General features: G+C 57.0%; 3 protein-coding genes across 9 annotated transcripts in view; 2 read left to right on the forward strand and 1 right to left on the reverse strand.

Annotated features, from left to right (window-relative positions):
- The window catches only part of AP3D1 (adaptor related protein complex 3 subunit delta 1), a 38209-nt gene extending 32862 nt beyond the window's left edge, over positions 1-5347 (forward strand). For all 6 annotated transcript variants that reach the window (XM_069480886.1, XM_069480849.1, XM_069480869.1 and 3 more), the window contains 6 exons: positions 310-496; positions 725-813; positions 968-1053; positions 2191-2312; positions 2648-2727; positions 4098-5347. In XM_069480886.1, coding sequence (XP_069336987.1) covers positions 310-496; positions 725-813; positions 968-1053; positions 2191-2312; positions 2648-2727; positions 4098-4193 — 660 coding nt within the window. In that variant the 3' untranslated portion in view covers positions 4194-5347. The remainder of the gene's footprint in view (positions 1-309; positions 497-724; positions 814-967; positions 1054-2190; positions 2313-2647; positions 2728-4097) is intronic.
- Positions 5348-6523: 1176 nt separating this feature from the next.
- Positions 6524-9234, reverse strand: IZUMO4 (IZUMO family member 4). 2 transcript variants are annotated; one of them, XM_069456261.1, is made up of 9 exons: positions 8995-9234; positions 8830-8910; positions 8662-8733; positions 8198-8224; positions 8021-8096; positions 7806-7853; positions 7679-7693; positions 7284-7301; positions 6524-6797 (listed from the first exon to the last, which is right to left on the reverse strand). In XM_069456261.1, the coding sequence occupies exons 1-9, from the start codon at positions 9206-9208 to the stop codon at positions 6707-6709; spliced, it is 642 nt and encodes a 213-aa protein (XP_069312362.1). In that variant the 5' UTR covers positions 9209-9234; the 3' UTR covers positions 6524-6706. The 2 variants fall into 2 exon arrangements, with proteins under 2 accessions (XP_069312362.1, XP_069312370.1); XM_069456269.1 differs by lacking the exon at positions 7284-7301.
- A 746-nt stretch (positions 9235-9980) lies between these two features.
- On the forward strand, positions 9981-26287 carry MOB3A (MOB kinase activator 3A). Its single transcript, XM_069456282.1, has 5 exons — positions 9981-10054; positions 16460-16611; positions 20475-20961; positions 22933-23135; positions 24508-26287. The coding sequence occupies exons 3-5, from the start codon at positions 20541-20543 to the stop codon at positions 24535-24537; spliced, it is 654 nt and encodes a 217-aa protein (XP_069312383.1). The 5' UTR covers positions 9981-10054; positions 16460-16611; positions 20475-20540; the 3' UTR covers positions 24538-26287.
- The last annotated feature ends 812 nt before the right edge of the window (positions 26288-27099 follow it).

The raw sequence follows: 27099 nt of genomic DNA on the forward strand, positions 1-27099 counted from the left end.
GGTGACCTCCGTTGACACAAAGGATTGTGTGGGAACCCCTGGGGGCACCAGAGCCTCAGTGCACCCAGGATCACGTCCGAGAGGCAGTACTTGGCCGTGGTGGTATTGGATGCTGGCCCACTGCGGGCCAGGGGACCGGAGGGTGACTGGTGTGTTCGCAAAGAGATGGGCTGTGGGTCTCGGGTCGGGAGTGTGCCCCTCCCTGCTCATCTCTGCACGTGCAGAAGGCCTGCTGTTTCTGTGGCCATTGGAGAGAAAGGAGCTCCAGCCCTCAGGCTGCTGCTGCTGATGATAGCCTTGCTCCTGCAGACCTACGGCATCCAGGGCAGCCTACAGGATAGCCAGGTCACCGTGTCCATCATCCTGGAGAACCTCAGTGGCAGCGTCCTCAAGAGCATGGAGCTCAGTGTGCTGGACTCGCTCAATACCAGGATGGCCCGGCCGGAGGGCTCCTCCGTCCACGACGGTGTCCCCGTGCCTTTCCAACTGCCCCCGGGTGAGCCCCCAGGCGTCTGGGGTCTTTCGGGCTATCTGTGCCCCAAGGGCAGGCCCAATGGCCAAGTCTACCATCTATGGGTGGCAGTGGGACCAGGTTGGGGCGGGGTGACACCAGGAGCCCCTGTGTTTGCTCCTGAACCCTGGAGCTCTTGGGTGAGCTCTTGCCCATCAGGCAAGGGGCACCCAGGGCCAAGGCTTAGGCCCTGCTGCTGCTTGTCCCCTCCAGGTGTCTCCAACGAAGCCCAGTTTGTGTTCACCGTCCAGAGCATCGTCATGGCCCAGAAGCTCAAGGGCACCCTGTCCTTCATCGCCAAGGTACGGGCTGCTTCGCACCTGCGCGTGGGGCACGGGTTGGCATCAGGGAGCTCTGGGCCCCAGCTGGCTGCTGCTCCTGGTCGCCCCCACCGTGGGGTGTCTGGGTGTGCCAGGCGAGGCTACCTGCTCAGCTGTGGCCTCCACTCCGCTGTAGGATGACGAAGGCGCCACCCATGAGAAGCTGGACTTCAAGCTGCACTTCAGCTGCTCCTCGTACTTGACCACGACGCCCTGCTACAGGTATGCCGCCTCCACCACGGAGACACCTGCACCCAGGCCCTGAGACTTTCTAGGTGGTTACCTCAGTGGCGTCTTTTGACCTAACTTGTGAAAGTCGAGGACGAAGGCTCTGTTCACTGCTTGTCCTCGGTGTGACAGGTCCAGCTGCCTCGTGTCTGCACCTGCTTGGGCAGCCAAGGCCACAGACCATACGCTTAGATAGACATCAGGACTTTAGTCCCTCACAGTCCTGGGGGCTGGAAGTCCAAGGTCAGGTGTGGCAGGGTGAGCCCCTTCTCCCTGAATCCTCGCGTGTGTCCCCTCTGTGTCCTCATCTGCTGTGTAGGGACCCCAGAAGTCTTGGATCAGGACGTCCTCTTATTTATTATTATTATTTTTTTTTGTAATGACCTCTTTCTTTTTTCTTTTTGAGACAGAGTCTCGCTCTGTTGCCCGGGCTAGAGTGAGTGCCGTGGCATCAGCCTAGCTCACAGCAACCTCAAACTCCTGGGCTTAAGCGATCCTACTGCCTCAGCCTCCCGAGTAGCTGGGACTACAGGCATGTGCCACCATGCCTGGCTAATATTTTCTATATATATTTTTAGTTGTCCAGATAATTCTTTCTATTTTTAGTAGAGACAGGGTCTCACTCTTGTTCAGGCTGGTCTCGAACTCCTGACCTTGAGCAATCCACCCGCCTCGGCCTCCCAGAGTGCTAGGATTACAGGCGTGAGCCACCGCGTCCGGCCTGTAATGACCTCTTTAAAGACGTGTTTCCAAGCCCTGGGCAGTGCCTCACCCTTGTAGTCCCAGCAGGAGGGAGGATCCCTTTAGCCCAGGAGTTGGAGGCCGCAGTGAGCTGTGATGACATCACTGCACTCCAGCCTGGGCGACAGAGTGGGACCCCATCTCAAAAAAAAAAAAAAAAAAAAAAAAAAAAGACCCGTTTTTAAATAAAGTCCCATTCTGAGGTTCTGTAGGTTGGGACTTTGACCTGTCAATCTGAATAACACCTTCCAAAACCATGGCGACCTCTCAAGTTGAAGACACGCAAAGGAGGGTCCCGCCACAGCATTTGTGGCGCGGTTCAGTCTGCATTGGTGTTCGGTGTCCTGGGGGCCTGGCGTCACCCCTCCCTGTCCTGTGTCCTTCTCACAGCGATGCCTTTGCCAAGCTGCTGGAGTCTGGGGACCTGAGCATGAGCTCAATCAGAGTCGACGGCATTAGCATGTCCTTCCAGAACCTTCTGACAAAGATCTGTTTTCACCACCACTTTTCCGGTAAGAAAATGAAAAGGCTGGTGGATGGCACGGTGTTTATACACCCGGTTCTCCCTTGGCCGGGCCCCAGCCCCAGCCCTGCCAGCCCCTTCCTCCTTGGAGCTTGGCCTGCAGCCCTTGTTCCGAGACTCACACCCTTTGGGATCCGCTGTGGCAGGTGCCTGTGCCACAGAGGCTGGTAGCTCCCGCCTGGACTCCTGTCCCCCGACTGTCCAGGCCACACAGGGCCACCTCCTGCCCTTGCCGGGCCTCTGGCAGCTGTTGGGGAGGGCAGCCCTGGGAAGGTGCCCCTGCTCGGGGCGGGCAGGGCGCCTCACCCACCCGCTCTATTGCAGTTGTGGAGCGAGTGGACTCCTGCGCCTCCATGTACAGCCGCTCCATCCAGGGCCACCACATCTGTCTCCTGGTGAAGAAGGTGAGTCCTGGTGATGCCTGGGCCTCTTTTGTTTGTAAACATGTGTTGTGGTTTGGATCCTCTCTGTACTTTGTGTGTGGGGGTGTCTAGAGATTCTACGGTACCTATTTAGCTTTGCATAGTATACTTGGATTAATATTTTACCCTTCAAGGGGGATGTAAAATTCTCGCAGTCGTCAGGCCGCTCACCCTCTGCCCTCGTCTCTCCTGGCTGTCACACGGTTGTGTTGACATTCGTGAAAAACTCCACCCCACATGTGATGGTTTGGCTTTCAACCCTCAGACACACTCTAAAGAACTAAAGAGAAGAATAGTCTATTGTCTTTGCACACACGTTTATCATTTCTGTTTTGTTTTCATTCCTGGTGTTCCACTTTTCTTTTGGTTCTTTCCCTCCCGTCTGAAGAATGTCTGTTAGTGATTCTTTTAGAACAGGTCTCCCAGCAGCCTTCAGTTGTCCTTCATGTGGCTGTTACTCTGCCTTCATTCCTCACGGCCGTGTTTGCTGGATATGGCATTCTCGCTAAACAGGTCTCTTTCTGTACTTAAACAACATTGTGCCACTTTTCTCTTGGCATCCGTGGTTTCTGGTGAGAGACCCGTAGTCATCTGAACAATTGTTCTTTCTACAGGTAATGCACCATTTATTTCAGGCTGTTGGTAAAATTTTTCTTTTTCTTTTTTTTTTTCTTTTTTTTGAGACAGTCTCACTGTGTCGCCTGGGCTAGAGTGCCGTGGCGTCAGCCTAGCTCACAACAAACTTAAACTCCCGGACTCAAGCAATCCTGCCTCAGCCTCCCGAGTAGCTGGGACTACAGGCATGCGCCACCATGCCCGGCTAATTTTTTCTATATATATTTTTAGTTGGCCAGATAATTTCTTTCTATTTTTAGTAGAGACGGGGTCTCGCTCTTGCTCAGGCTGGTCTCGAACTCCTGACCTCAAGCGATCCACCCGCCTCGGCCTCCCAGAGTGCTAGGATTACAGGCATGAGCCACCGCACCCGGCCTAAAATTTTTCTTTGGCTTTAGTTTTCAGCAGTTTTTGATGAGTCTAAGTGTGGATTTCTTTGGGATTAATCCTTTAGGAGTTTGCCGAACTTCTTGAATCCCTCCCTGTGTTTATGTCTTTCTTAACATTTGGGAAGTTTTCAGCTATTTTTACTGATTATCATGACAAAACACATGAAAGTTACCATCTTCACTGTTTTTAAGTGCGCACAGTTCGGTGGCATTTGGTACATTCATGTGTTGTGCCATCACCACCATCCACCTCTAGAAAGTATTTTGCAGGATTAAAAGCACAACATGTGAGGTCCCAAGGCTGTATGTGCACAGTTTGGTGAACGCCAGTCTCTCTCCCTGGTGCAGGGGGAGAACTCCGTGTCGGTGGACGGGAAGTGCAGCGACGCGACCCTGCTGAGCAACGTGCTGGAGGAGATGAAGGCCACGCTGGCCACGTGCTGAGCCGCCCGCGAGCCCCACCTGGGAGCCCATCTCGGAGCAGGCACCAGTGGACCCGCACATCCACGTGTCTCACCACTCCTCTGTTGTGTGTACTGTACCCAAGCCCGAGTGTTAATTTAACTCCACTGTCGTATGCTGTTTAGACATCGAGGTTGTATGTCGCATTGATTTATTTGGCCATCCTTGTCACCTGGACTCTCCCCACTCTTTGACAAGAAGCCCCGTTCCAGTCCCCAGACCAGCAGGGGCTCCCCACCTGCTCCACGCCCCACCCCACGCTGCGTGCCAGGTCCTTGATTGTGGTCTCAGGGGCTGCCTGCGGAGTGCTGACCCACCATCTGGGTCAGGGCTTAGCAGGCACCAGGGTGAGGGGTACACGGCAGGGGGGCTGATGTGGCCCCCATCTTCTGTCTTACCCACCTCTTCCTCTCCAACGGCTTCTGTCCTCCAACATCCTGACCAGCGTTTCTGCACGGGGGTGAAGGACGGGCCAGCTATCTCGGAGGCCCTTCTCCCCAGAACCCGTGGTGGGAACGTGGTCTGTAGGACCCCAGGCCATGGGCCAGGCTGCAGGCAGGGAGGGGCTGTGGGTGCCCAGGAGGGCTGCAGTCAGCACCACTGAGGGGAGAGGGCTGGGCCTTTCTGTTTCCTTTCTTCCCTGTCCACAGAAGTGTGTCTCTCTGGGCTTGGGCTGGTGAGTGGTGGCGTTGTGCGATCCTTTGGGCACTCTCTGCTCCCCACCGCGCACACCGCAGGACTCCTCTCTGCATTGTCCCATCGCTGCTGGGAGGGGCCAGGCTGGACGGTGGAGGACTTGTGTGGGGACTGACCTCCAGCTGGCACCTCGGGCAGAGCAGCCCCAGGGCAGGGGACCTCACCTGCCTGATCCCTAGGCAGCAGCTGAGGCTGAGACTGGACATTCCTCAGAGATGATGGTCCTCCATGACATTTTAACTTGTCCTTTTGATGAAAACTGTCACTTTAGCATGTAGAATAATAATCTATTACAGAATCCCGTGCAGTGATTCTAGAATTTTGAAATTGTATGATGTGTTACATAAGAATTTATTTGCTATCGACATTCCCGTATAAAGAAGAGAGAGACGTATCACGCTGCTGTAATGATTTTGTGTCAAGATGATCCAATAAAGCTGCAAAACAGACATTTCCACGTGGGGTCTCCTGTCCTTACTGGGGTCACAGGTGCTACAGGGACTGAGCCTCCCTTGGCTCACATCCCCTGAGGTGACCTTGGCCCCCAGTGTGCCATCCAGGCTCCTGGGACCCCAGGGCGCCACAGGGCCATGACCAGGCATTGCTCAGGACTGTGGGGACAGAGGCAGGAGAGCACCCAGCCTTGCCTGTGTCAGTTGGCCTGGTTTCCACCTTAGCCATGTAGACAGGGGACAGTCCGCACGAACGTAAACCCCAGTGTGGGAGGGTGGGGTGTGCCAACCCAGATGAGGCCCTCAACCCAGCCCCGGCTTGTTCCCCGCCCCTGCCCTGTATCCCCTCTGCAACGTTATGCCCTGGAAACAGCAGCCATGAGCTTCTCCCCTGCCCCCAACTGCTGGTGTCCCTATGAGGGGCCCAAGAGGAAGCACTTGGTGTCAGTAACAGCCAGGACACAGTTGGTGACCAGCCGACACTTGAGATGGGCTCCTGACAGACCCCCAATATCCCTTTAGTCTCCCCGACATGCCACATTTGGCTCTGACAATGGGTGGTCTGTAAGGGTGCCCTGGAGCCTTCCCGAGTGCCACCCCCGACCTGCATGCCTCTTCCGACCAGCACACAGACGTTCCTGTGCGTACAGTGGCAGCAGGGGAGGCTGCAGGCTTAGGTCACATGAGTGAAAACGGGCTGTGAGAGAGAGTGCTCAGGCGCTCAGAACCATTCCACCATGTGGTTGCACAGACATGCACACGGGTTCCCGGCTTCCCCTCCCATCTGTCGGGGACTACTCAGCTGGCGGGTAGCTGTCGTCCTGGTCACAGAGGATGGAGGTGGCAGAGCCCATGGGCCTTGCATCCCTTTGCCTTGGGTGCATCTGGCCCCGGCTGCCACCAAACTGCAGCCTCATCTTTCATGACGACCCCCCATTGTGTACACCTCTGCGGGCCTAGCCAGGTATGCCCAGATGGGTCACAGTAGAACATCTCCATCCCAGGACCTGAGGCCCTGGAGCATGGCTCTGCACCAGCAGGCCTGCCAGGTCATTTGGGGGACCTTTAGGCCTCCCCAGAAGCACACTGCCAGCTCCTTCAGTCCCCCAAGTAAGAACCGTGCTTCCATGAAAAACATCAGGTACTTTAATCCTATTGAATAGCTCTGTGGTCCTGCCAAGTGCCAATGCTACCTACAAACCCACCCCTCTCCCCTCTCTCCCAGCTCGGGTGGCTGGGCTCTGTCGGGGGTTGGAGGGGGACCAGGCTCAGCCTGCTCCAGGGGACAGGCTGGAACAGTCCAGAGGAGTCCTGGCCTCCCGTGCACTGGGGTGGGCCTGCCGGCTGTCAGTGCTGAGTCAGGCACTCAGTGGCATTCTCCAAGGTCAGGTAGGCCAGGTGTTGGGGCTCCAGACACGTGAAGCTTGGGGATACCAGGCTGCAGGTAGACAGGGGTGTCTCAGCCCCCCTCGTGCCTCCCTCTGCCTTTTCAGTGGGTATTACCTGGGGGGGCCCTGGCCTCTCCTCCCAGCTGGGACATGGGGAGGTCCTATGCGTGGCAAAAGCCCTGCTTGTTCTCAGGGTGGGTCACTCGTGTGACTGGGACTGCAAAAGGGTGTTGGGTGGGGCCTGTGGAACATTTAATCCCTGGTTTAGGTGCACCCTGACCCTGGAGGCCCCCCCTTCCCTGGCTCACTCACAAGGCTGGGGTGGTTCTGTATGTCCCAGGCCCAGAGGAGGAGCAGCAGTGCATGGTTTGTTCATGAAATGACACATAGGCATAGTTGTAGAGGTGACATTAGCACGTTCTAGGCACAGAGAGCCATGCCTGCTGTGCCCACTGAACTGAAGAGCCCACCCCACGTCTCCCCTCACTCCCTTGTCCCTCCCTCCCCTGTGGAAGGCTGGGTCGGGGTGGCCTTACCTCAAGCTCGTGTCCTGTCTGAAAGACAACATGGGGCCCAGTCAGGCCCCCCCACGGGCACCCCATCCATCCACCATGGGGAGCCCTCCCAGACTCTGGCCACGTTTCTGCCACACACATGGGGCAGGCTGGGACCGGGCTCTATGGGGATCCTTTAGCCAGGATGATTCCCCCTTCCTCCACCTGAGTTCAGAGACCTTTGAGGGAGGAGGGGCTGGGGCCGCCCCCTGCACTACCTCAGAGAGCTGGGTCCAGGTCCTGCCTCCTTGTGGCCTGCCTAGGCCATGGGAGCCATGGGAGCCATGGGAGCCAGCTTCCCGCACGTACTCACCGGCTGGGTGCTCACATGCACACTACCTCTGGTAAGGCATGTTGGGTTTGAGGAGGGGACTTACTTGTGCCAGTCACTTCTACAATGACAGCAACAGCAGATTTGGAGTCAGGGGGCCAAGTGGCCTGGCTTGGTGTCCCCTCTCCGAGCCCAGGTGGCAAGTTTGCTGCTGCCCAGAGACCCCAACTCACATGTAACTGAGAAGGCCCTGCACAGCTGCCTCCCACTGCTCCGAGGACCTGTGAGGACATGGGCTTGGAGGTGGTGTGTCCCCCAGCCCCAGACCCCACCCTCCCCAGGTGACGAGAGCTAGGTGGAAGGCGGAGGAGCCTTATCCCAGGAGAGCCTGGGACCCCAGGGACAGCAGGGCCCTTGGCACAGGCGGGTGCCAGTGCCTGAGCCCTACTCGCAGTTGTAGCCAAAGCAGACGACGTGCGAGTCTGTGCAGTTGTTGCAGGAGATGGTCTGGTACTGGAAAATGCCTGCAACACAGGAGAGGCAGCTGCAGGCTCCCTCAGCCTCTGGGGTCCTGAGCTGCTGCTGCCAGTGCCGAACCCCTCAGCCTGGATGGAAGCTCACTCACCACAGTGACGCTGACAGTCAATGCGGCCTGTGGGAGGACAGGACAGCGTGGTTTTACCAGACCCAGCTTGGTCCCCCAGCCCTGCCAAAGGCTCAGGGGCCCGCCCTCAGCCACCTGGTTACATACATGTGTGTGTCCAAGACCCAGAGGGAAGGGGTCCCCAGGGTGGCTCCCAGCACAGGATGGCGGACACCTGGGGAAGGTGGCAGTACCACTCCTGGTACCTCCAGGGGACTAGTTTGGGGAGGTGCCAGGGAGGTGGTGGCATGTATCTTTTGGGCTGTACTGGTGACCATGGGATGACAGGGGTCCCTCCCTGGGGCCTGCCCTATCCAGATGGTCTGTTCACATCATTCAGCCCCAGCCAAGCCCTGCTCCCGGGGCCCCAGCCTCGAAGGAGCTCAAGCCCTGTGGGGACCGGCGACACCTTCAGTGCACCTGGTCCCGCGGCCCCCCTCACTCACTTTCGATGATAGCGTTCTGGATGAGGTGCACCTGCTCCCGGAAGATGGCTCGCAGCTCACTGGGGAAATACCCTGATGGGGGAGGCAGGAGAAGGGAGGTCAGGCGCAGATGGCGGGCGGAGGTGTGTGTATGGGGTGGGCCGTCCCTGCCTGTTTCCCTCCCCTTACCCGGGAAGTACATCTTCCCCTGGTACAATTGATCCATTTTCTGGTACACGATTCTCGCCACTTGTTCCAGCTTCTCCAGGGCTGCGGGTGGGGAGGAGCCAGGTGAGCGGCCGGCTCGGGGGGTCTGGCCGGTGCCGGGCGCCCCGGGCTCGGCTCAGCGCTCACTGATCTCCGCGGGGATGGCCAGGTGCAGCTCCTTCATCGTGTCCTGGCTCCAGTCGGTGAGCAGCGCCCCCGACACGGGGATGTCGCCCACCCACCAGGACTTGAGGTTCACATGGTGGCGGTAGAAGGAGAACTTCTCCGAGAAGTTGTGGTGGCAGTGCAGGCAGCCGCGGGCCAGCGCCGCAGTCATGCCCAGGCACAGCAGCAGTGCCATGGCCCGCCCGCCGCCGGCCAACCAACCGCGCACCCGCGCCACGCCCTCGGCCGCGCACCAACCAACGGCGCTCCTGCCACGCCCCTCGGCCGCGCACCAACCAACGGCGACCCCCCGCGCCACGCCCCTCGGCTGTGTACCAACCAATGTTGCCTCCCTCCCGCGCCACGCCCCTCGACCGCACACCAACCAACAGCGCCCCTCCGGCTCTGGGACGCACCTCCGTCCTCGCCCCCATCTCAGGCCCCGCCCCCACACCGGGTCCCGCCCACCCGTCCTCAACCGACAAGTGACGCCGCAAATTCCGCCCCTAGGCCCCGCCTACAAGCCTCCACTAAGAGAGGACTCCGCTTCCGGATTGGCTCCGCGCTCCCGGCCTCGCCCACGCATACTCCAACGCGGGCGCCAGCTCCTCTTCCTTGGCCGCCTCCCCCTGAGGCCCCGCCCTGCTCCCCCAACAGCCGCGCAAGCTCCGCCCATAAGACGGTGCCGGGGACTCCCACCAATGGCGGCACCGGCCGGCGCCCGGTTGCTAGGCAACCGGGAACATGCCCAGCGGACCCGGCCCCGGCCCCGGCCCCGGCCCCATCGGTGTGTCCGGCCTCCACGGCGGCCTCCGGGACGAGGCTCCGCGCTGACAGCCCGCGGGACGGGCCTGGTGACCCCCGTGCACCGCTTCCCCGCGAGGCCCCGGCCCTTTAAGGGAAGTAGGCCCGGCTTCCGTGGGTGCGGCCGGGCGGGACGAGCGGGACGTGTCCCTCCGCGCCGTGTCCCTCCGCGCCGTGTCCCTCCGCGGGCGCTGAGGTGGGGTGGGCCCGGCGCTGAGGCGGCGGCCAGCGGAGCCAGGTGGGTCACCGAGGGGACGAGGCGGGCGGCTAGGGGAGGCCGGGTGGGTCCCCGGGGCGACGCGGCCGACGGCGGGGAGGCCGCGTCCCCGGGCCGGGTCAGGCTGTGGGTACAAAAGCCGGTTTGGGGCCAACCCTCGGTCCACTGATCAAGCTCTCGCGGGCCCCGATCCTCCTGGTTTGGATAAAATCCTTTTCCGGCCCCCCAAACCGACGCGGAGTCGGGTCCCTGCAGCGTCCCCTGAGCACGTGGCAGGTCGGGGCGAGGGGCGGCTGAGGACGACCCCGCGTAGCTCCCTGGCCGGAGAAGCCCCTCTTCCTGCCGGGCTCGAGATGGCGTTAAACCGCCTTGTGGGTTATAGGGTCACTGACAAGGGAGGGGAGACCCGGACGTACAGTCCCAGGGCGGGACCGACCGTTCGGGGGAAGGACTCTGGTCTCTGCACGTTGCTTTTCCCTCTTTGCATTTTTCTTTCTTTAACAGTTTCATCTACGTTTAATTGACATACAGTAAACCCCCCATATGCCAAGTGGACGGTTGGGGAGATGCTGAGATGCCACACGTGCAGTTAGTGCACATCTCACGTGCCACTGCCTACCTGTACTTTCTGGTCTGGGACTTGCTCCCCGCACAGGCTGTGGGCAGTGCCTGGCCAACCCCAGAACTGCCAGCTGCTTCCTCCTTCCTTCCTGCACATCTTGAGTTCACCAGGGCTGTGAGCAGCCCCATTTTATTTTTTAGAGACAGGGTCTTGCTCTGTTGCCCAGGCTGGAGTGCAGTGGTGTCATCATAGCTCACTGCAGCCTCCAACTCCTGGCTCAAGTGATCCTCCTGCCTCAGCCTCCCGAGTAGCTGGGACTACAGGTGCACACCAACACACCCAGCTAATTTTTTTATTTTTTGTCAAGGTGGGGTCTTGTTATGTTGCCCAGACTAGTCTCGAACACCTGGCCTCAAGTGATCCACCTGCCTCAGCCTCCCCAAGTGTTGGGAGTATGGTGTGACACCTGGCTTGAGCAGCCCCATTTTACAGAGGAGGTGGGGCTCAGCTGAGTGGCTGCTGCAGCCTCCCTGAGGCTGGAGCCCTGGAGTCCCCAGTGATGTCTCAAGGACCGAGTAGTGATCTCCCAGTGTGTGGGGTGAGCTGGGTTTCGACCTGTGAGATAAAACTCACTTTCCTCTTCTGTTCTCCTGGATCACTTCTTCAGGCCAGCTCTGCTTTAGTGTAGGGAGGTGGATGTTTGTTTGGTGTCTGGCCCTCTGGTTGGTGCTTCAGAACTGGAGATTTAGGGAAGCAACACTGGGGAGGACCCTCAGACCTTACTGCCCAGGCCCACACCCGCAGAGAGGGTGGAAAGCAGCAGGAGCCCCAGCCTGCCACAGTCGCCACTCTGAGAACTTCCGGAAGCCAGGCTTTTAACAACCCAGCTGGCAGAGGTCTGTCATTAGAACTCAAGAGCAAGGGTGCTGGTTATGAGTGAGGACAAGGGGAGTGGAAGTCCAGCATGCTGCTGTCCCCAGCGCTCCCGGTGTGTTGCCGGGTGGCTGTCCTACTCAGGAGCCTACCTCAAAGGACACTTGTCCCATTGCAGCCTTCCCAGCGTCTCCTCCTTTCAAAGGTCGGTGTTTCTCTTTAACTCTCTAGAGCTGAGCTGGCCCCCGAGGCAGCTGGGGTGCAAATACACACCAGACCCGGACCGCAGAATATCTCCTTAGTGTAATTTCACCCAGTTCTTTTCCCTCCTTTCTTTTTCTTTCTTTTTTTTATTTTTTTATTTTTGCTTTTTGATGTGGCCACCAGAAAATTTGGAATTACACACATTACGTATGCAGCTCCCAGCGCACCCCAGCGTTTCCAGGGCATTTATTCTTTCAGTAAACGCATGTGATGCCCCTCTGCCCGTGGGATACATCAAGTTCTACCTTCGTGTTTGGTTATTTCTTAAATGGGATGAGTTTCTCAAAGGCTTTGGACAAATGCTTGGTGTTTAGTGATGGATGAATTATTGTCAGCCACAGTTTTTTATATAGAGTATATTTAAGAGCAGTTTAGATTCATAGCAAAATTGAGTAGAAGGAACGGAGAGCTCCCATGTCGCCCCACCCTGTCCCCACACGCACAGCCTCTTGTGAACCCCCGTGTCGGAAGGGACTGTGTTTTAATATCTTCACATCTCTCGAAAAGCCTGCCACAGTGTTCACGTAGCAGGTGCCCCAAAGTAACTGCGACAAACTGAATATTTTTTTAAGGCTATTTTTGGCAAACTGGCTTCTGAGTTCCCCTCTCTTTCTCACCCAGCAAAAGCATCAGGGGTTGTTTTAGTCTGTCAGGAGGTCTGTGAAAGTGCCATTTTAGTTCCTGAGCTTTGTAAATGTTTCATGTTCTATAAACAAGGTGAACGGAGATCTGTTCTATATGTAAAAACGTCCTAGGCCACCGAGTTCTTTGAAAACTCAGCCATTAATCATCTTCCAGGGAGTTGTTCTCCCACCTTAAGGGCCTCGTAGATTAGAGATTTCAGGAGAATTTCCCGGCCGCTGACCGAGAAGTGGGGCTTTTTACTTTGGGAAGTTTTAGACATTCCCCAGCCGAGGAGCTCTGTTCCTGTTTCCTGGAATTTACAAGCTCAAATGGCTTAACCAGAAAAGGTGAATCCAGGTTCAGAAACCAGCGCCTGTGGTACTGTGTGTGCCCTGCTGCCCACCGGGAAAGGTGACACTTCTGTTTTCTCGGGGACTTTCACACGATGCCTTCTGAGGGCCATGCCCGACCTCTTCCCTTTCTCTTTTGATTCTATCAAATTGACTATTATATTTTCCTGTTTACTCAGACTGGAAAACTAGATGTACGCTTCTCATAAAGGTTCACAAAGGGAATTTCACCTTCCAGAGGAAATAATAGTTCATCTTTATTTTGTTCATTATTATTTAACAACAAAGGCCTGATGTGCACATTGTTTTGCGACTTACTTTTCCACGGAGCGGATACTGGATGTCCCTCCTTGGACATGAGCGCCGCTGTCTAGCTCCTTTTGAGGCCGCGAGGGCGCGCCGTCCTCGTTAGGCAAGGGTGGAGAGAGCGCCTCCTGGTCGGGAGGTTTTGGCTCAGGTTTAAGGCTTTTCCCTCCAGTCAGATGGGCGGGATGACTTTGTCAGAAGCCGCACGCCCTGGTCTCGGGGTTGTCAGCCTCCTTGCCACTCGGGGTCAGTCTCACTTAGATTTCTCTGGCTTTTTCCTCTACATTCTTCTTGTCTTGATGCAGAGCTTATATTTTGTTTTTTAGTTTAAAAAGTATGTTAAAGTCACACACGTGTATTTATTGTTGCTGTGTTTTAATGTCATGTTTCACTGGGGAGTAGGGAGCTGTTACTCCTGGGTGGGGCTCTGGGCCAGGGTCCCCCCCAGCACTGTGGACATTGGGCCAGGTCATTCCTGCCCTTGGGCGAGGCAGCGGACCCGCTTCCTGGTGTGCGGGATGAGCCAGTCCCTCCCACCTTCCAGGAAATGATGAGTTCATGAGCTTTCCAGCCAGGGCCTCAGCAAACATTAGGTTGGTTTATTAATAACACCAAAAGCTCTGCAAGCAGCCATTCCAGGCTGAGAGTCAGGGGTTGTCCCATCACTTAGCGGGAACAAGCGTCCCTGTCCACCCTCAGGCAGCCTCTCCACACGGGAGGGTGCGCCCTGCCTGGCTTCCTTTCTGACGAGTAGGTTGGTGGCTTCGCAGGGAGCTGCAGGAACAGATATGGGAAGAGACAAGAACATGTCAGCACCTCTGACAGCCCCAGTTGCTGCCGACTAGCTAATAATGAGGCTGGCCATTTAAAATATTACTCATTAAAGAGGGAAATGAGTGGCCTGCACTATATTCTCAATTTTAATACTAAGCACTCAGGAGAATGTAGGAAAGATTTCCTTTGCTACAATTTTGTTAAAAAAAAAAAAAGAGGGAAAAGAGGCAAACAGTCCAAAACACTTGGGCCTGGCCCTGCTCTGCCACTTGCAGAACAAGCTTTTTCCCCTTAGCCCTGAGGATGTTGGGTCTGGGTCATTCTCAGGGGTGGGGCGTCCTGGGCACTGCAAGGTGCTGAGCCTCCACCCACCCCATGCCAGGAGCACCCCCAGTTGTGATGACCACAGATGTCCCCAGACATGGCCCAGTGTCCCCTGCAGGGGCTGAATCACCCCCATGAAACCCACAGTGTCACTGAGAGCTCTTTACAGCAACCCGAGTGAAGTGAGACCCCGAGTGGGCCACCCGGCTTCCCCTGGACGGACTCCTCCCTCCACACCCCTTCCCCTTTCAGACAAGAAGCGTCTAGGGGCTGAGAAGGCAGCGTGAGGTTAAGCCCAGACCCCTGGGCCCCAGCGTCCCAGGGCACTTCCTCAGCAAGGACTGCGCTGTAGCGTATGGACAAGTGTGGGGGTGCTCCTCCTTGCGTCTTCCTGTCTCTAACACTTGGCCTTGTGCCGAGCTCAGTCTCCGTGGTGTCTCTGGAAACCTGTTAGGGGGCACCTCGGGCTTTGATGACATCTCACATTTCTCTGTAACCGTCCCCCAGCCGACACCATCTTGTCAAAGGATGTGTTTGTACCTGCCCCTGTGGCAGACCGAGGCCAGGGGAGACAGAGTCAGAGTCCTGTGAGGTGCAGAACGAGAACCCCAGCCTGTCCACACCCAGCTCCCCTTTCTCTGTCCTGGTAGAACAGGGGCATTAGCAGTGGGAACCTCAAGTTCAAGTGCATGTCCTCTGTTTCACTTGCTGTGCACACTGAGCTCTCAAAGGCTCCAGGGCAGGGTCCTTCCTGCCTCTCCCAGCTTCTGGGGGCTCCAGGCATCCCTTAGCTTGTGCCCAGGTCACTCCAGTCTCTACCTGCATCTTCTCTGGGCTGTCCCCTCTGTATGTCTGTGTCCACATTTCTGTCACCTTATAAGGTCACTGGTCACTGGACCAGGGCCCCCCTGCTCCGGGTCTAGTTAACACCTGGTCTTCACTGATGACATCTGCAAAGTCCCTTTTCCCAAAGAAATTCCCATTCACAGGTCCGGGGCTTAGGACTAGAAGCTATATTTTTGGGGAACACAGTTCAGCTCACAACAGGGGACTTGGGGAGTGACTGCTGATAGAGTTGGAGTTTCTTTTTGGGGTGATGACAACGTTGTGGATTTAGATAGAGGTGGCGGATGTATAACTCTAAACATACTAAGATCCACTTAATTGTGTACTTTAAAAGGTTGAAATTTGCAGTACATGAATTTTATCTCAATCTAAAAAAAGAAAAGATTGGCAGGAGGGTTAGAAAACTATGCTGACCCCGTGGCCCAGTGCCTCACTTCCCGCCTGTCTGCCTTCGTACCGCAGAAGTTGGAGAACTTCACCCAGTAAAGAAAGACGGGTGCACGAAACAGTAGGACACGCACGTGGGATTTGGGGAAGCCACAGCCATCATCCTGCAGGTCCTACAGGGTTGAGGATGGCCTTCCAGCACCAGGAGCAGTTGTGATGTTTGAAAATAAGCATTTAGGTTATGGAAGACAGTTCTGGGCACAGTCATTTTTCTTTCTGTTTTTTTTTTTTTTTTTTGAGACAGAGTCTCGCTTTGTTGCCCGGGCTAGAGTGAGTGCCGTGGCGTCAACCTAGCTCACAGCAACCTCAAACTCCTGGGCTTAAGCGATCCTACTGCCTCAGCCTCCCGGATAGCTGGGACTACAGGCATGCGCCACCATGCCCGGCTAATTTTTTCTATATATATTTTAGTTGGCCTTCTTTCTGTTTTTTTGAGACAGCGCCTCACTCTGTCACCCAGGCTGTAGTGCAGTGGTGTCATCGTAACTCACTACAGCCTCCAACTCCTAGCCTCAAGTAATCCTCCTGCCTCAGCCTCCCGAGTAGCTGGGACTATAGGCACCACGACCCTGGCTAATTTTTCTACTTTTAGTAGAGACAGGGTCTTGCTCTTGCTCAGGCTGGTTTCGAACTGAGCTCAAGCGATCCTCCCGCCTTGGCCTCCCAGAGTACCAGGTATATAGGTGTGAGCCACTGTGCCCGGCCTCTGCCTTTTTTAACAGGACAGATTCTGGGCTTCAAGCATCTTCCAGCTAAATATTGGGGCTGCCAGAAGGGGAGCTAGTGTTGCACACTGATCGAGAACAAACAAGCTGACTTCTGAGCTCAGGGCTTGTCTCTCTTGTGCTCTGGGGTAGCTGTCCCCGAGGCGGTGGCAGGATGTGGAAGCCTCCGGAAGGAAGTGGGGACTGTGGGCCCTGAGCTGCTGCTGCACCTCGCCCGGGGAGGGATCAGCCCAGTTGGTTATTTAGAGGAACTATGCTGTGTCGTGTTGTGCTTTCAGAAAAGAAGTGTGAGTTGGGGCGGGGGAATTTATCTTACCTTCTGTCCCTCTAGAAGTTTCCAAGGGCCATTGGCATCTTTTCCGTGGGAAGACCAGGGGAACCACAAGGCGTGGCATTGGATTCTGAGAAGCTCGTGCCAGCATCGTCCCCACACAGACTCTGGACGGCTCTGACCGGAGCAGAGAGAACGGAGTCCCGGGCACGGTGAGTAGGGCGTGGGGGACAGCGACAGGGAGGTTGTCACCCGGGGGCCACCCGGGCTGCCCCACATGTCTTTGTTTCTGATAGAAGACTGTCTGCTTGGGGTGGGAACTCTGCCTGTCCAGGAAGTTTTTTGGAAAATAATTACTTCCACTTAAAAAACAGGCCTCCCACTTTGTGAGAGGAGACAGAAACGCAAGCCCGACCTTTGTAAGCCCCTTCGGCCACCCTGGCCCCATTTTCTGGAACGGTCCTGGTGGGCGTGTGGTAGACAAGCGTAAAGACGTAGAAAGAGACAAGCCGAGGCCGTGGGGGCAGCCACACTCTCCGAGAGGCTCGGCCCAGGCAGGGGTCTCCTCCCAAGGCTGGAGTCTGCCCAGGGTGGCCCTGTCCGCAGAGGCCTCGGAGGCCCCTGGAAGACCCTCCCCACCTGCCCTGAGCAAATCAGCAGCCGGGCAGTGGCAGGTGGAGTTTTTCTTTGTTTTGTGACTTCTGTTGTGTTAGAAAGTCAGTGACAGAATCGCGAAGGGGCCCACAAGTACAGCTGGGAGTAGGTGAGGCCCAGGGCTTGGCCTGGGCCCAGCTAGCTATGCCCCGCCGGGGGGCCCAGGGGCTTCACATCTCTGCTTTGTTTCTTGGTATTTCTGCTGTAAAGTGGTGATAGCCTTTTCCTTTCAGGACAGTGTGAAGCGCTTAGCGGATATTCACCCAGGTGGCAGGAAGTAACCACGGTGCCCTGGGCCCCCGGTGGCTCTGCGGAAGCACAGGCCTTTCTGGTCAGCACTCGTGGTGGGGAGGGCCTGTGTCCTCCTTCCTGAGCAGCTTTCCTGGGTCCTTACCCGGGGTTCCCTCTGTGATAAACCACCGACCCGCACCGTTATGTTTTCTGTGGTTGTGCTCACATTTCGCAGCAAACAAGATTGTCCTTGACTAAGTTTGGGCCCGAGACGGCTGGCTTTAGTGCTTTTGGGTGTGTGAGCACCACGTTTTTATACACTCGCTTTGCTGAGATATAAATCACGTACTGTGTAACGCACCCACTTAAAGTATACAATTCAGTGTTTCTAGACCATTGACAGAGTTGTACAACCATCACTGCATTCTATTTTAGAACTTTGATTGCACCAAAAGGCACCTGTCCCTATCAGTAGTCACTCCCCATTTCCTCCCCAGCGCCTGGCACCCACAAATCCACGTCCCGTCTCTGTGGATCTGCCTGTTCTGGACATTTCATATAAATGGAGTCACACACTGTGTGTCCTTCTGTGTCTGGCATCTCTCACTGAGCACGATGTCCTCAAGGTCCATCCACACTGTGGCCTGTGTCAGAGCCTCATCTCTTGTCATGGCTGAGTGATACTCTAGTGTGTGGATGGACCACGTTGTCCTTGTCCATCCATCTGTCAGGGACACTTGAGCTGTTTCCCCGTTAGGCCACTGTGGACGTGGATATGCAGGTCAGGGGGATTGCTGGGTCAGCTAGTGTCTCTGATCAACCCCTGAGGAACTTGCCATAGCAGCTGTACCACATCGCGTTCCCACCAGCCGTGGGAGGGTCCAATGTCTGCACATCCTCACCCACACTGTGATCACCACCCTTCTGGGCAGTCACCTTCCTAGTGCAGGTGAAGAGGTCCCCTCCTCTCACAGGGCGTGTCCAATTCCTCTGCCCGGCTGCCGTGTCCGTGTGTGCTGCCCGGAGTCTGCCCTCCACACCCACGGCCCAGAGGAACGGCAGGGCCTGGTGGTGGGCAGGAGGGATGACCCCCCAGGTGAAGCCACAGAGACAGGGAGGCTCAGGGGGCCCGTGGCAAGGGACCTGCGCTTTGTTCTGACTGCCGCTCTTGGGAATATCAGAGTAGCCTTTTACTGTTTGCTCTTATGTGGGTCTCCTGGGGATGCCACAGTCTGAGGGGCTTAAAACAACATTTGTCATCTCACAGTTCTGGGGTCAGAAATCTGACATGGCCTCACTGGGCTGATGTCAAGGTGTGGTGGGGCCGGTCCCTTCTGGGGGCTCCAGGGGAGAACCGTCTCCCGCCTTTCCCAGCGTCTAGCTGTCGCCCACGTCCCTCCACTTAGGGCCCTCCCTCCCCCTCCAGAGCCAGCAGCGTAGCGTCTCCCAGTCCCTCTGCCTCCTTTCTAATGACAAATTTGTGTTCGTTTAAGCCCCTAGTTTGTCACAGCAGCCACAGGAGACTCCTCCAACCCAGCTCTAGGTCTAGAGATGTGGGCAAAGGACAAGACTTACTGGCCACAAGTAGAGAAACTAACTCCAGCAGTTTAAGCAAAAAACAAACAAAAAACAGTGGTGTGGTTTATTATAACATTATAAATGGTTATTGTTATACTCGGGGTGGGTGACCGTGACACTGCCAGGCCTTGCGGGGCGCAGCCACCGCAGCTTCCACCTCCCCCACCCTGCTCTCTGACACTTCCCCTTTCTGCACTTCCTCTTCCAGGCCCCATACGGGCCTCGCCCCTGTCTGTCACAGCCAGGTGCACATCGTGGGAGGATATGGCCTGCTCCGCTGCAAACAGAGGACAAGGCACGGGGCCACTGTGCCATCATCCTAGCAGTGACAGTAACGAGGGAGTGGTGACACAGGGACCGGTTGTGAGTGTGAGCCAGGCACCTGTGCACCGTGGGATCGTGTCGTCCCCTCACCTCCCAGTGTGCATTGGAATCAGCCGCTGTCCCCACTCAGCACACAGGAGTCTCGGGGGGAGCGGGTGGGGGAGCTAGGGCCCCATCTAGGGCACTGGCGGGCGGCTGCCGAGCTACTGCGTAGGCACGGACAAGACTTAGAGCCACTTGGGGAGGTTTATTTTTGTTAGTTGTTTGTTTTGGGGTTTTTGTTTTTGTTTTTAGAGACAGGGTCTGGCTCTGTCGCCCAGGCTGGAGTGCAGGGGCGTCATCATAGCTCACTGCAGCCTCCAACTCCTGGGCTCATGCTATCCTCCCGCCTCAGCCTCCCAAAGCTTTGAGACTACAGGCACCACCACCACGCCCACTGGTTTCTTCATTTAGATGGTGCACTGGGGTGAATAGTATTGCCCCAAGATTCACATCTACCTGGAGCCCACCGAGTTACCTTGTTTGGAAGTAGGATCTTTGCAGATGTAATTAGGTGAAGACAAGGTCACAGTGGCTTAGGGGCCCTGATCCAGTGTCTGGGGTTTGGACACAGTCACATGGCCAGGACACAGATGCAATAGCACTTCACCCTCGCCCAGATCTGGAGGCCGGAAGTCCAAGGTCAGGGTGTGGGCAGGGCTGGCGCCCCATGAGGCCCTGAGGGAGGGTCCGCCCAGGCCTCTCCCAGCTCTGCGGGCTGCTGCCATCCTGGCATCCCATGGCTTCTGGACATATCACCCCGATCCCTGCCTCAGTGTCCCCTGTGTGTCTCTCTTCTTCTGTTCCTGTGAGGACACTCGTCACTGGCCTTAGGCCCATACACATAAGCAAGGGTGGCCTCATTGCAAGAAACCTCAGACCACATGCACAGATTCCAGGCATCAGGACAGGGATGTCCCTTTGTGGAGGCCACAGTTCAGCTGCTACGCTCACCTGTGACCTCTGTGGCATCCCAGCGTGCTCAGAGCATCTGGGCCAGGCTTGGGGGAAGGACGCAGCCACTCTGGGTCACTCGGGCCCCAGCTGTTGGCGCCTTCTGCTCTGGGCCGTCCAGGCCATGCTGCGTGGAGGCTTTATCCTCTGAGAAACTGACACCTTCTGGTGAAACACTTTGAAACCAAAAGTCCTGGGGAACGTTCCAAATCTGTCCCGTTGTTGCCTCCAGAACCGAGTGTCCAGGGAACCCTGTCAATGGGGCAGGTCACAGTTATTCCCTCTCTTGTTTCAGATCTCTGGGGGGAGCCAGCCCACCGGGACCTCTCCCAGGAAACGTGAGACAGCAGGCGCCACCAGGATGTCCAACCCTTTCCTGAAGCAAGTCTTCAACAAGGACAAGACGTTCCGCCCGAAGCGCAAGTTCGAGCCGGGCACCCAGCGCTTCGAGCTGCACAAGAAGGCGCAGGCGTCGCTGAACGCGGGTCTGGACCTGAGGCTGGCGGTGCAGCTGCCCCCAGGCGAGGACCTCAACGACTGGGTGGCCGTGCATGTGGTGGACTTCTTCAACCGCGTCAACCTCATCTACGGCACCATCAGTGACGGCTGCACAGAGGAGTCCTGCCCGGTCATGTCGGGGGGCCCCAAGTATGAGTACCGCTGGCAGGACGAGCACAGGTTCCGCAAGCCCACGGCACTGTCCGCGCCACGGTACATGGACCTGCTCATGGACTGGATCGAGGTGCAGATCAACAACGAGGACCTGTTCCCCACAAACGTCGGTGAGTGGCACACGGGTCTCCCTGGACCCTCTGGGAGGGGCAGGGTGTGGACTCCCGGCCCCCAGAACAGGGGGCGGACGCGTGTGCTGTTTTAAGCCCCTGTGTTTTTGGTGGTTGGCACGGCAGGTGCAGGGTGCATTCAGGGGTCTCTCTCACTGTTCCCGTCGGAGTCAGCATGGCGGCCCTGGGAACCTACGGGGGGAAGCGTCCCAGATGCACTTGGGGGCCTGCGGTCCCAGCCTGTGGACACTGCAGCTGCGCACCCTGGTCTAGGTTCTTGCTGCTGTGGCCTCACCTGCGTCTGCCTGGTGGGCGGGGCCGGACTCTGACAGGGGGCTCTCGGATGCCCATCTGGAAGCTGGGCGTCCCAGAATCGGCTTTTTCTCAAAATAGGGATTACTGGGTTTCCCAATCCCCAAGATCAGATCTGGGTAGGGTCTTTGTGCCTACACTGCCTAGGGTTCTGACCTTGGACTTCCTGGGACCCCCTGATGTCCTACCCAGCTCCTGAGGGGTCCAAATCCCAGAACTTCAGAGCAGGAAGTACCCCAAGCACCTCTGGTCAGCTCCCCATGCATGGAAAGTCAGTTCTTGTCGTGGTACCAAGAAGAGCAGAGAATAACCTTGGCAGGAACCATGGGTGTGGACAGTGTGTGAACAAGGGCACGGCTGTGCCAATAAAACTTTATTTATCCAACAGGCCAGGTTTGGCCCTCAGGCTGCAGTTTGCACCCCCGTGTAAGGGCATCATCACAGGTGTGGGCAGTGAAGCCCTCAAAGCTTCCATTTCTGAATCCTTTGCCTAAGCTGGGTCTTTTCAATAGCTCTTCCTTGGCCGGGTGTGGTGGCTCACGCCTGTAATCCCAGCACACTGGGAGGCTGAGGCAGGAGGGTCACTTGAGCCTAGGAGTTAGAGGCTGCAGTGAGCTGTGATGACGCCACGGCACTCCAGCCTGGGCAACAGAGCAAGACCCTATCTCAAAAACCAAAATGAGCTTGTCCTTCACCCTGGCTCGTTCCTGGGGGCTCCTGTCACCCTCACTCCCATCCTAGGGGAGAAGGGTGGCGTCAGCATCAAGCCCAGAGTCCCTAGCAGGTCTGGTGCCAGGCACTGTCAGCTTTGTCACCACTGTCACGGACCCAGCAGTCCATCAGGATTACCACCCCTGGGTGGGACTCCCCACCCCACTCAGTGTTTGTGACGCACCTTGTGGCTTTCAGAGGTTTTCAGGGACACCCCATAAATGTCGGTTTGTGGACGATTGTTAGGGTGCATCTCGAGAGTAGAGCATACCTTGTGTTCAGTCCTTTCCTCCTGTCACAGCGACAGAGGAGGAAACCCAGGGTCCTCACAGATGGGGAACGCACCTTCCCCAGTCGGTCTCCCAGGGCCTGTGTCATAGCCACACACAGAAGCCTAAAGGTGACGAAACACAGGCACCGACATGCTGGGGGCAGTGCGGTGCTCTGTAGGGAAGGGTGCAGCCTGGGAGATCAACTTGTCTCAAACACAGAGAAGGGAGCTGGGTGGAAACCGGAACGTTCATGGTGAAGTTCACTGGGGAAGGCCCCGGGTCAGGGCCTGGCCCAGCTCGCGGGAGCCCTGGGAATGCCTGTTCGTTCCAGTCTGCCGCCTTCTCCTGATCCATTGAGATCCCTCCCTGGGGCAAGAGCCACGTCGCACCCGATGTTTCTCTGATCCCACTGCCGGGACTGGCCCTTCCCAGGGTCCTGCAGACACTGCTCCCACGACCTTCCTTAAACATGCATCTATGTCCACTCGTTTGTCACACCCTCTAGGAGAAATGTCTACAAATGAGTTCCCTCCCTGGGAACATGTACGTAGAGTCGAGGTAGATGCTGCCCAAGTGCCTGGCAGGGCCGGCCGCACAGCTCAGCCTGTGATCGCAGCACTCCAGGCGGCCGAGGATCGACCCTGACCTCTCCCCATGCCCCTCCCACCACCCCCAGGCACTCCCTTCCCCAAGAACTTCCTGCAGGCCGTGCGGAAGATCCTGTCTCGGCTGTTCCGCGTGTTCGTGCACGTCTACATCCACCACTTCGACCGCATCGCGCAGATGGGCTCCGAGGCCCACGTGAACACCTGCTACAAGCACTTCTACTACTTCGTCAGGGAGTTCGGCCTCATCGACACCAAGGAGCTGGAGCCGCTGGTGAGCTCTCGGGCCCCTCCTTCTCTGGGTCACAGCCCTGGGGAGTTTCCTGGTGGGGCAGGAGGCGGGATAACAGGAGGGATCCCGGGTCCCCCCGCAAAAGATCTGGGAGGAGCACGGGTTCCTCACCAGCCTCCATGCAACCCCCGCCTCTGGTTCATTCCGCCTTCGTGGTTCTGAACTCAGAGGTGTCCAGAAATCATCCTCTAAGTGTCACTTACAACAGGGACACGCAGGCCAGCGTGGGGGGTTCCAGCCTCTGGCGCCTGCCTGGCCTGTCCATTTCCGGGTTTTATCAGGAGACAGACGCAGGGATGCTGTTCTCACCCTCGGGTCTCTCGCACAAAACCAGAGCTCCTGAAGCCAGTGTCCTTTCTGGAGATTGGGGCCCACATTTGTGATGGAGTGACAGGGACCTGCGCTGCACTGGTCACCCAATTCTGGGTGGGAAGGTCTGAAAGGGCGATGTAGGACCTGGCACCTGAGACCCGCCCCCGGGGCATCTTAGGGATGTGGGTACCCCAATGTGGACCTGGGGGCCCCACCAGCCTCCCCAGAAGGGGGTCACCTGCCCAGGAGCTGGGTGGATTCAGGGGTCCAGAGCCTCTTTCAGCAGCAACCTTAGGGCAGTCACAGTCACAGGGCCAGGGGGCATCTCCGGCTAGAAACGCGTGGCGGCAGGAGGGCTCGCGGGTTTGCTCCTCAGGGAAGATCAAGGCCGAGGCTCTGTGAGTTCACTGGCTTCATTTTCTCTTGGGATCCTGGAGTCCAGCGTTGGCTGGAGATGCCCTCGTTTACTCAGATCTCTGGAAGTCTGTTTTTCACAACTTCTAAAAATGGTTCAAAACATCTTCACACGACTTCTTCATTTTCGTATATTCCCTTGCCCGCTTTGCCTGCCAGTGAAAGTTTTGCTGGATTTAAAATCGATAGCACACATGCTTGGTGGGTGTAAGGGCTTCATCTTTATCTGCAGGCTGCCTTCCAGAACTTTCCTTTCAGTGTCCCAAAAACCATACGAGGCTCCGCAAACTCCCGCCCTTCGGGCTGGCTGCTGTTCTTGTAAATAAAGTTTTATTGGCACATGGGCCCACACATCAGATCACCAGTTGTCTTTGGCAGCTCGTGAGCTGCACAATAGGGTTGAGTCTTCGAGACAGGGACCATGTAGCCCACAAATCCGACAATGCTGACTCTGACTCTGAGGTAGTTTGCTGCCGCCTGGTCGAGGGCATGTGTTGTCAGTTTGGGGTTCAGGGAAGCCCTCGGGTGCCCCCCTACCTGCATTGCCATGAATTTCCATGTGTGTGCTATCCATGCTGCCCCTTTTGTGATTGGCTGCCCTATCTCACGTCCTGCTTGCTCTTAACAGAAAGAAATGACTGCTCGGATGTGCCACTAAGAGCCCCGAGGGCCCCTCGGTGCGGACCCCGCCAGGCTGCAGAGACTTGGAGGAGGATGCCTGGGGACAGCAGCATCTCTCTCCGACCCGAGCACCTCAGGAGCTTTTCTTCCCTCAAACCTGTGCTCCCACCGCTGTTGGGGTGTCGCCAGGAGACCCCAGCCCTGGACGGCGGGTTCCTTACCCCCAGTCTCGAGCCTGGCCACATAGGGCTGACAGGCCCAGCGCCCGCCTCTCTGAGCCTGTCTCCCGCCTGTGAAGAGGGATTGAACCTGAACTCTAATTCTGTGCATTGTCAGCAACTGGAAAACCCTGTGTTTTTAAACCACTTGCATTTCTCAGCGAGCTGGAGAACGTCCTCAGCTGCCCCAGCCCTTGTGGCCACTGGCCTCCCAGGAAATTCTGTCCCCACTCCGGCCCCCACCCCAACCTGCCTGGCCCCCGCTGGGTGCTGGGTAGGCATAGCCTTGGCCCTGCCTGGAGGAGAGAGTACAGCCATCCCCGGCCAGTGGAGGGCGGGAATACACCGCTGCCGCTCCTCTCAGCGCACACTGGAGCCGCTGCTGAGCTCACACACAGGTACGACGTGACCACTCGCCCCCGCTCTTCCTAACTCACTCCGTCTCTGCGGTTCCCCCGAGTGTGCCACTCGCTCTCTGGGGTTTCCTGGACGCTGCGACTCTAGGTCCTGCGTCCCGTGTTTGAGTCAGTTCCTAAGCGCCCCTTTGTGTGTCATAAAAGATCTAACTTTTATACAGTTTCATTGATGACCACCTTGAGTTGTTTTATTTTGAGACGGGGTCTCACTGTGTTGCCCAGGCTAGTCTCGATCTCCTTGGATCAAGGGATCCTCCCGCCTCGGCCTCCCAGTGTGCTGGGGGTCACAGTCGTGAGCCACCCACCGCGCCTGGCAAGATATCTTTTTAAAAGAGCTTTTCTTCACCAGAAGTTCATCAGCCCCCTCACCGGAACAGCACCCACTTCCCTGTGACTGACCCGGGAGTGACTCTGTCCCGGGGAACTTCTCTCCCTGCTGCGATGCGGTGTCCTTGCATCTGCGGTAACGGGCCTTACTTGGGATGCCTGCCGGCTGCTAGGCAGCCTTGGAATCCATGGCCCCAGGGGCTTCGGCACCAAAATCCGTGAGCACTGTCTGCTCATCTGGGGGCCTGGACCAGGGCCCGTGACCAAAGGAGGCCACGTCCTGCCCCTGCGAGCCCCTTCCATTCCCGCCCCTCCAGAGTAGCCAGTGGCCTTTGTCAGCGGCAGCCCTTCCTGCCCGGCCCCCGCACCATCCCAGAACACACGCAGCTCGGGTTATCTCCAGGTGTTCCGGATGATCGCAAGAGGGGCACTGTCCACCTGTCTCCCGGTGTCTGCTGGGAAATGGAACAAGTGCAATTAGCCCACTGTCACTGCCTAAGTCCAGAGCTCCAGGCACGTGCCCTGGTCCTCGCAGAAACCACCCGAGTCTGGGGTCCAGCTCTTAGGGCACCCAGGAAACAGACCTCACAGCCCAGCCCGAGTGGGACTTCAGGAAACCGGGAACTGTTTGCTTGAATGTATCTCCTTGTCCCTGCAAGATGACGCCCAAAGCTCGGCACCACCGTGTCCCCAAGGATGCAGGGTGTCCCCAGTGGCCTGGCCAGGCAGCTTCCCATGTGGGTCAGGGGTGGCGGGGAGGGTCCCAGTCCTGGCCGCCCTCATGAGCCAGATGTGAACTTCAGAATAAATTGTGTCGTTTGGTGCCCACGGCTGCTGCCGGTAGTCACAATTGTGTTTTCCTGCCTTTGTCAACAGGATGCCTGTGCCCAGGGGCTGAGTCTCGGTTCTTGGGCCTCAAGAACATCTTAGATATCACAAGGGACCCAAATACTTAAAGACACAGTGTGTTGTCGCTGGGTTTAAATTTCACGGGGTGGGAAGTTAGGACCACTGAGATAGAAACGTCTAGAAAATAGAGATTGGGAAAAGCTGGTGTGTGAAGGGGCCCATATCGACTTTGTGTTTTCATTTTGCCCGAGAGTTACTTCCTGCTCTCACCGAATGTGACTTTACTCTCTGCCCTGTTTGCCTTGAAAAAGAAAACATGGCAGAAAACTTTTAACCAGCCATCAAAGAATAGACTCAGGGAAAAGACGGGCAGTTTGTGGCCCAGCCGCTGCTAACCAGCTCCGCAGCCTTAGACAAGTGACTTTGCCACAAACCTTTTTCCTTATATATGTGAAATATGTGGGGACCAGGTGACAATCTCTGGGGTCCCTTTCGATGTGGAACATTGTTCCAGGAGCTGACAGGAGAGCAGCTTGGACTCACAGATGCGGTTTTTTGCAGCTCTGGCTGCAGGGAAGGGCTAGACGGAGGCAACCAGGGCACAGGAGACCTCAGCCCCGCCACGCTCAACAGCCGTGCGCAACGTCGCTCCCCCAGAGGGCGCAGCGGCTCCAGGAAGGGACAATTTCTCTCCTGCCAAGTGCAGATGCCTGAGAAATGCCTTCCACAGATGCCGCTGTTTCCTACACTGCCTTGTGACTCTGGTTTTGCAACACACCCCAGCTACTT

This window comes from Eulemur rufifrons, chromosome 2 (assembly GCF_041146395.1).
Source record: "Eulemur rufifrons isolate Redbay chromosome 2, OSU_ERuf_1, whole genome shotgun sequence".
NCBI lineage: Eukaryota > Metazoa > Chordata > Mammalia > Primates > Lemuridae > Eulemur > Eulemur rufifrons.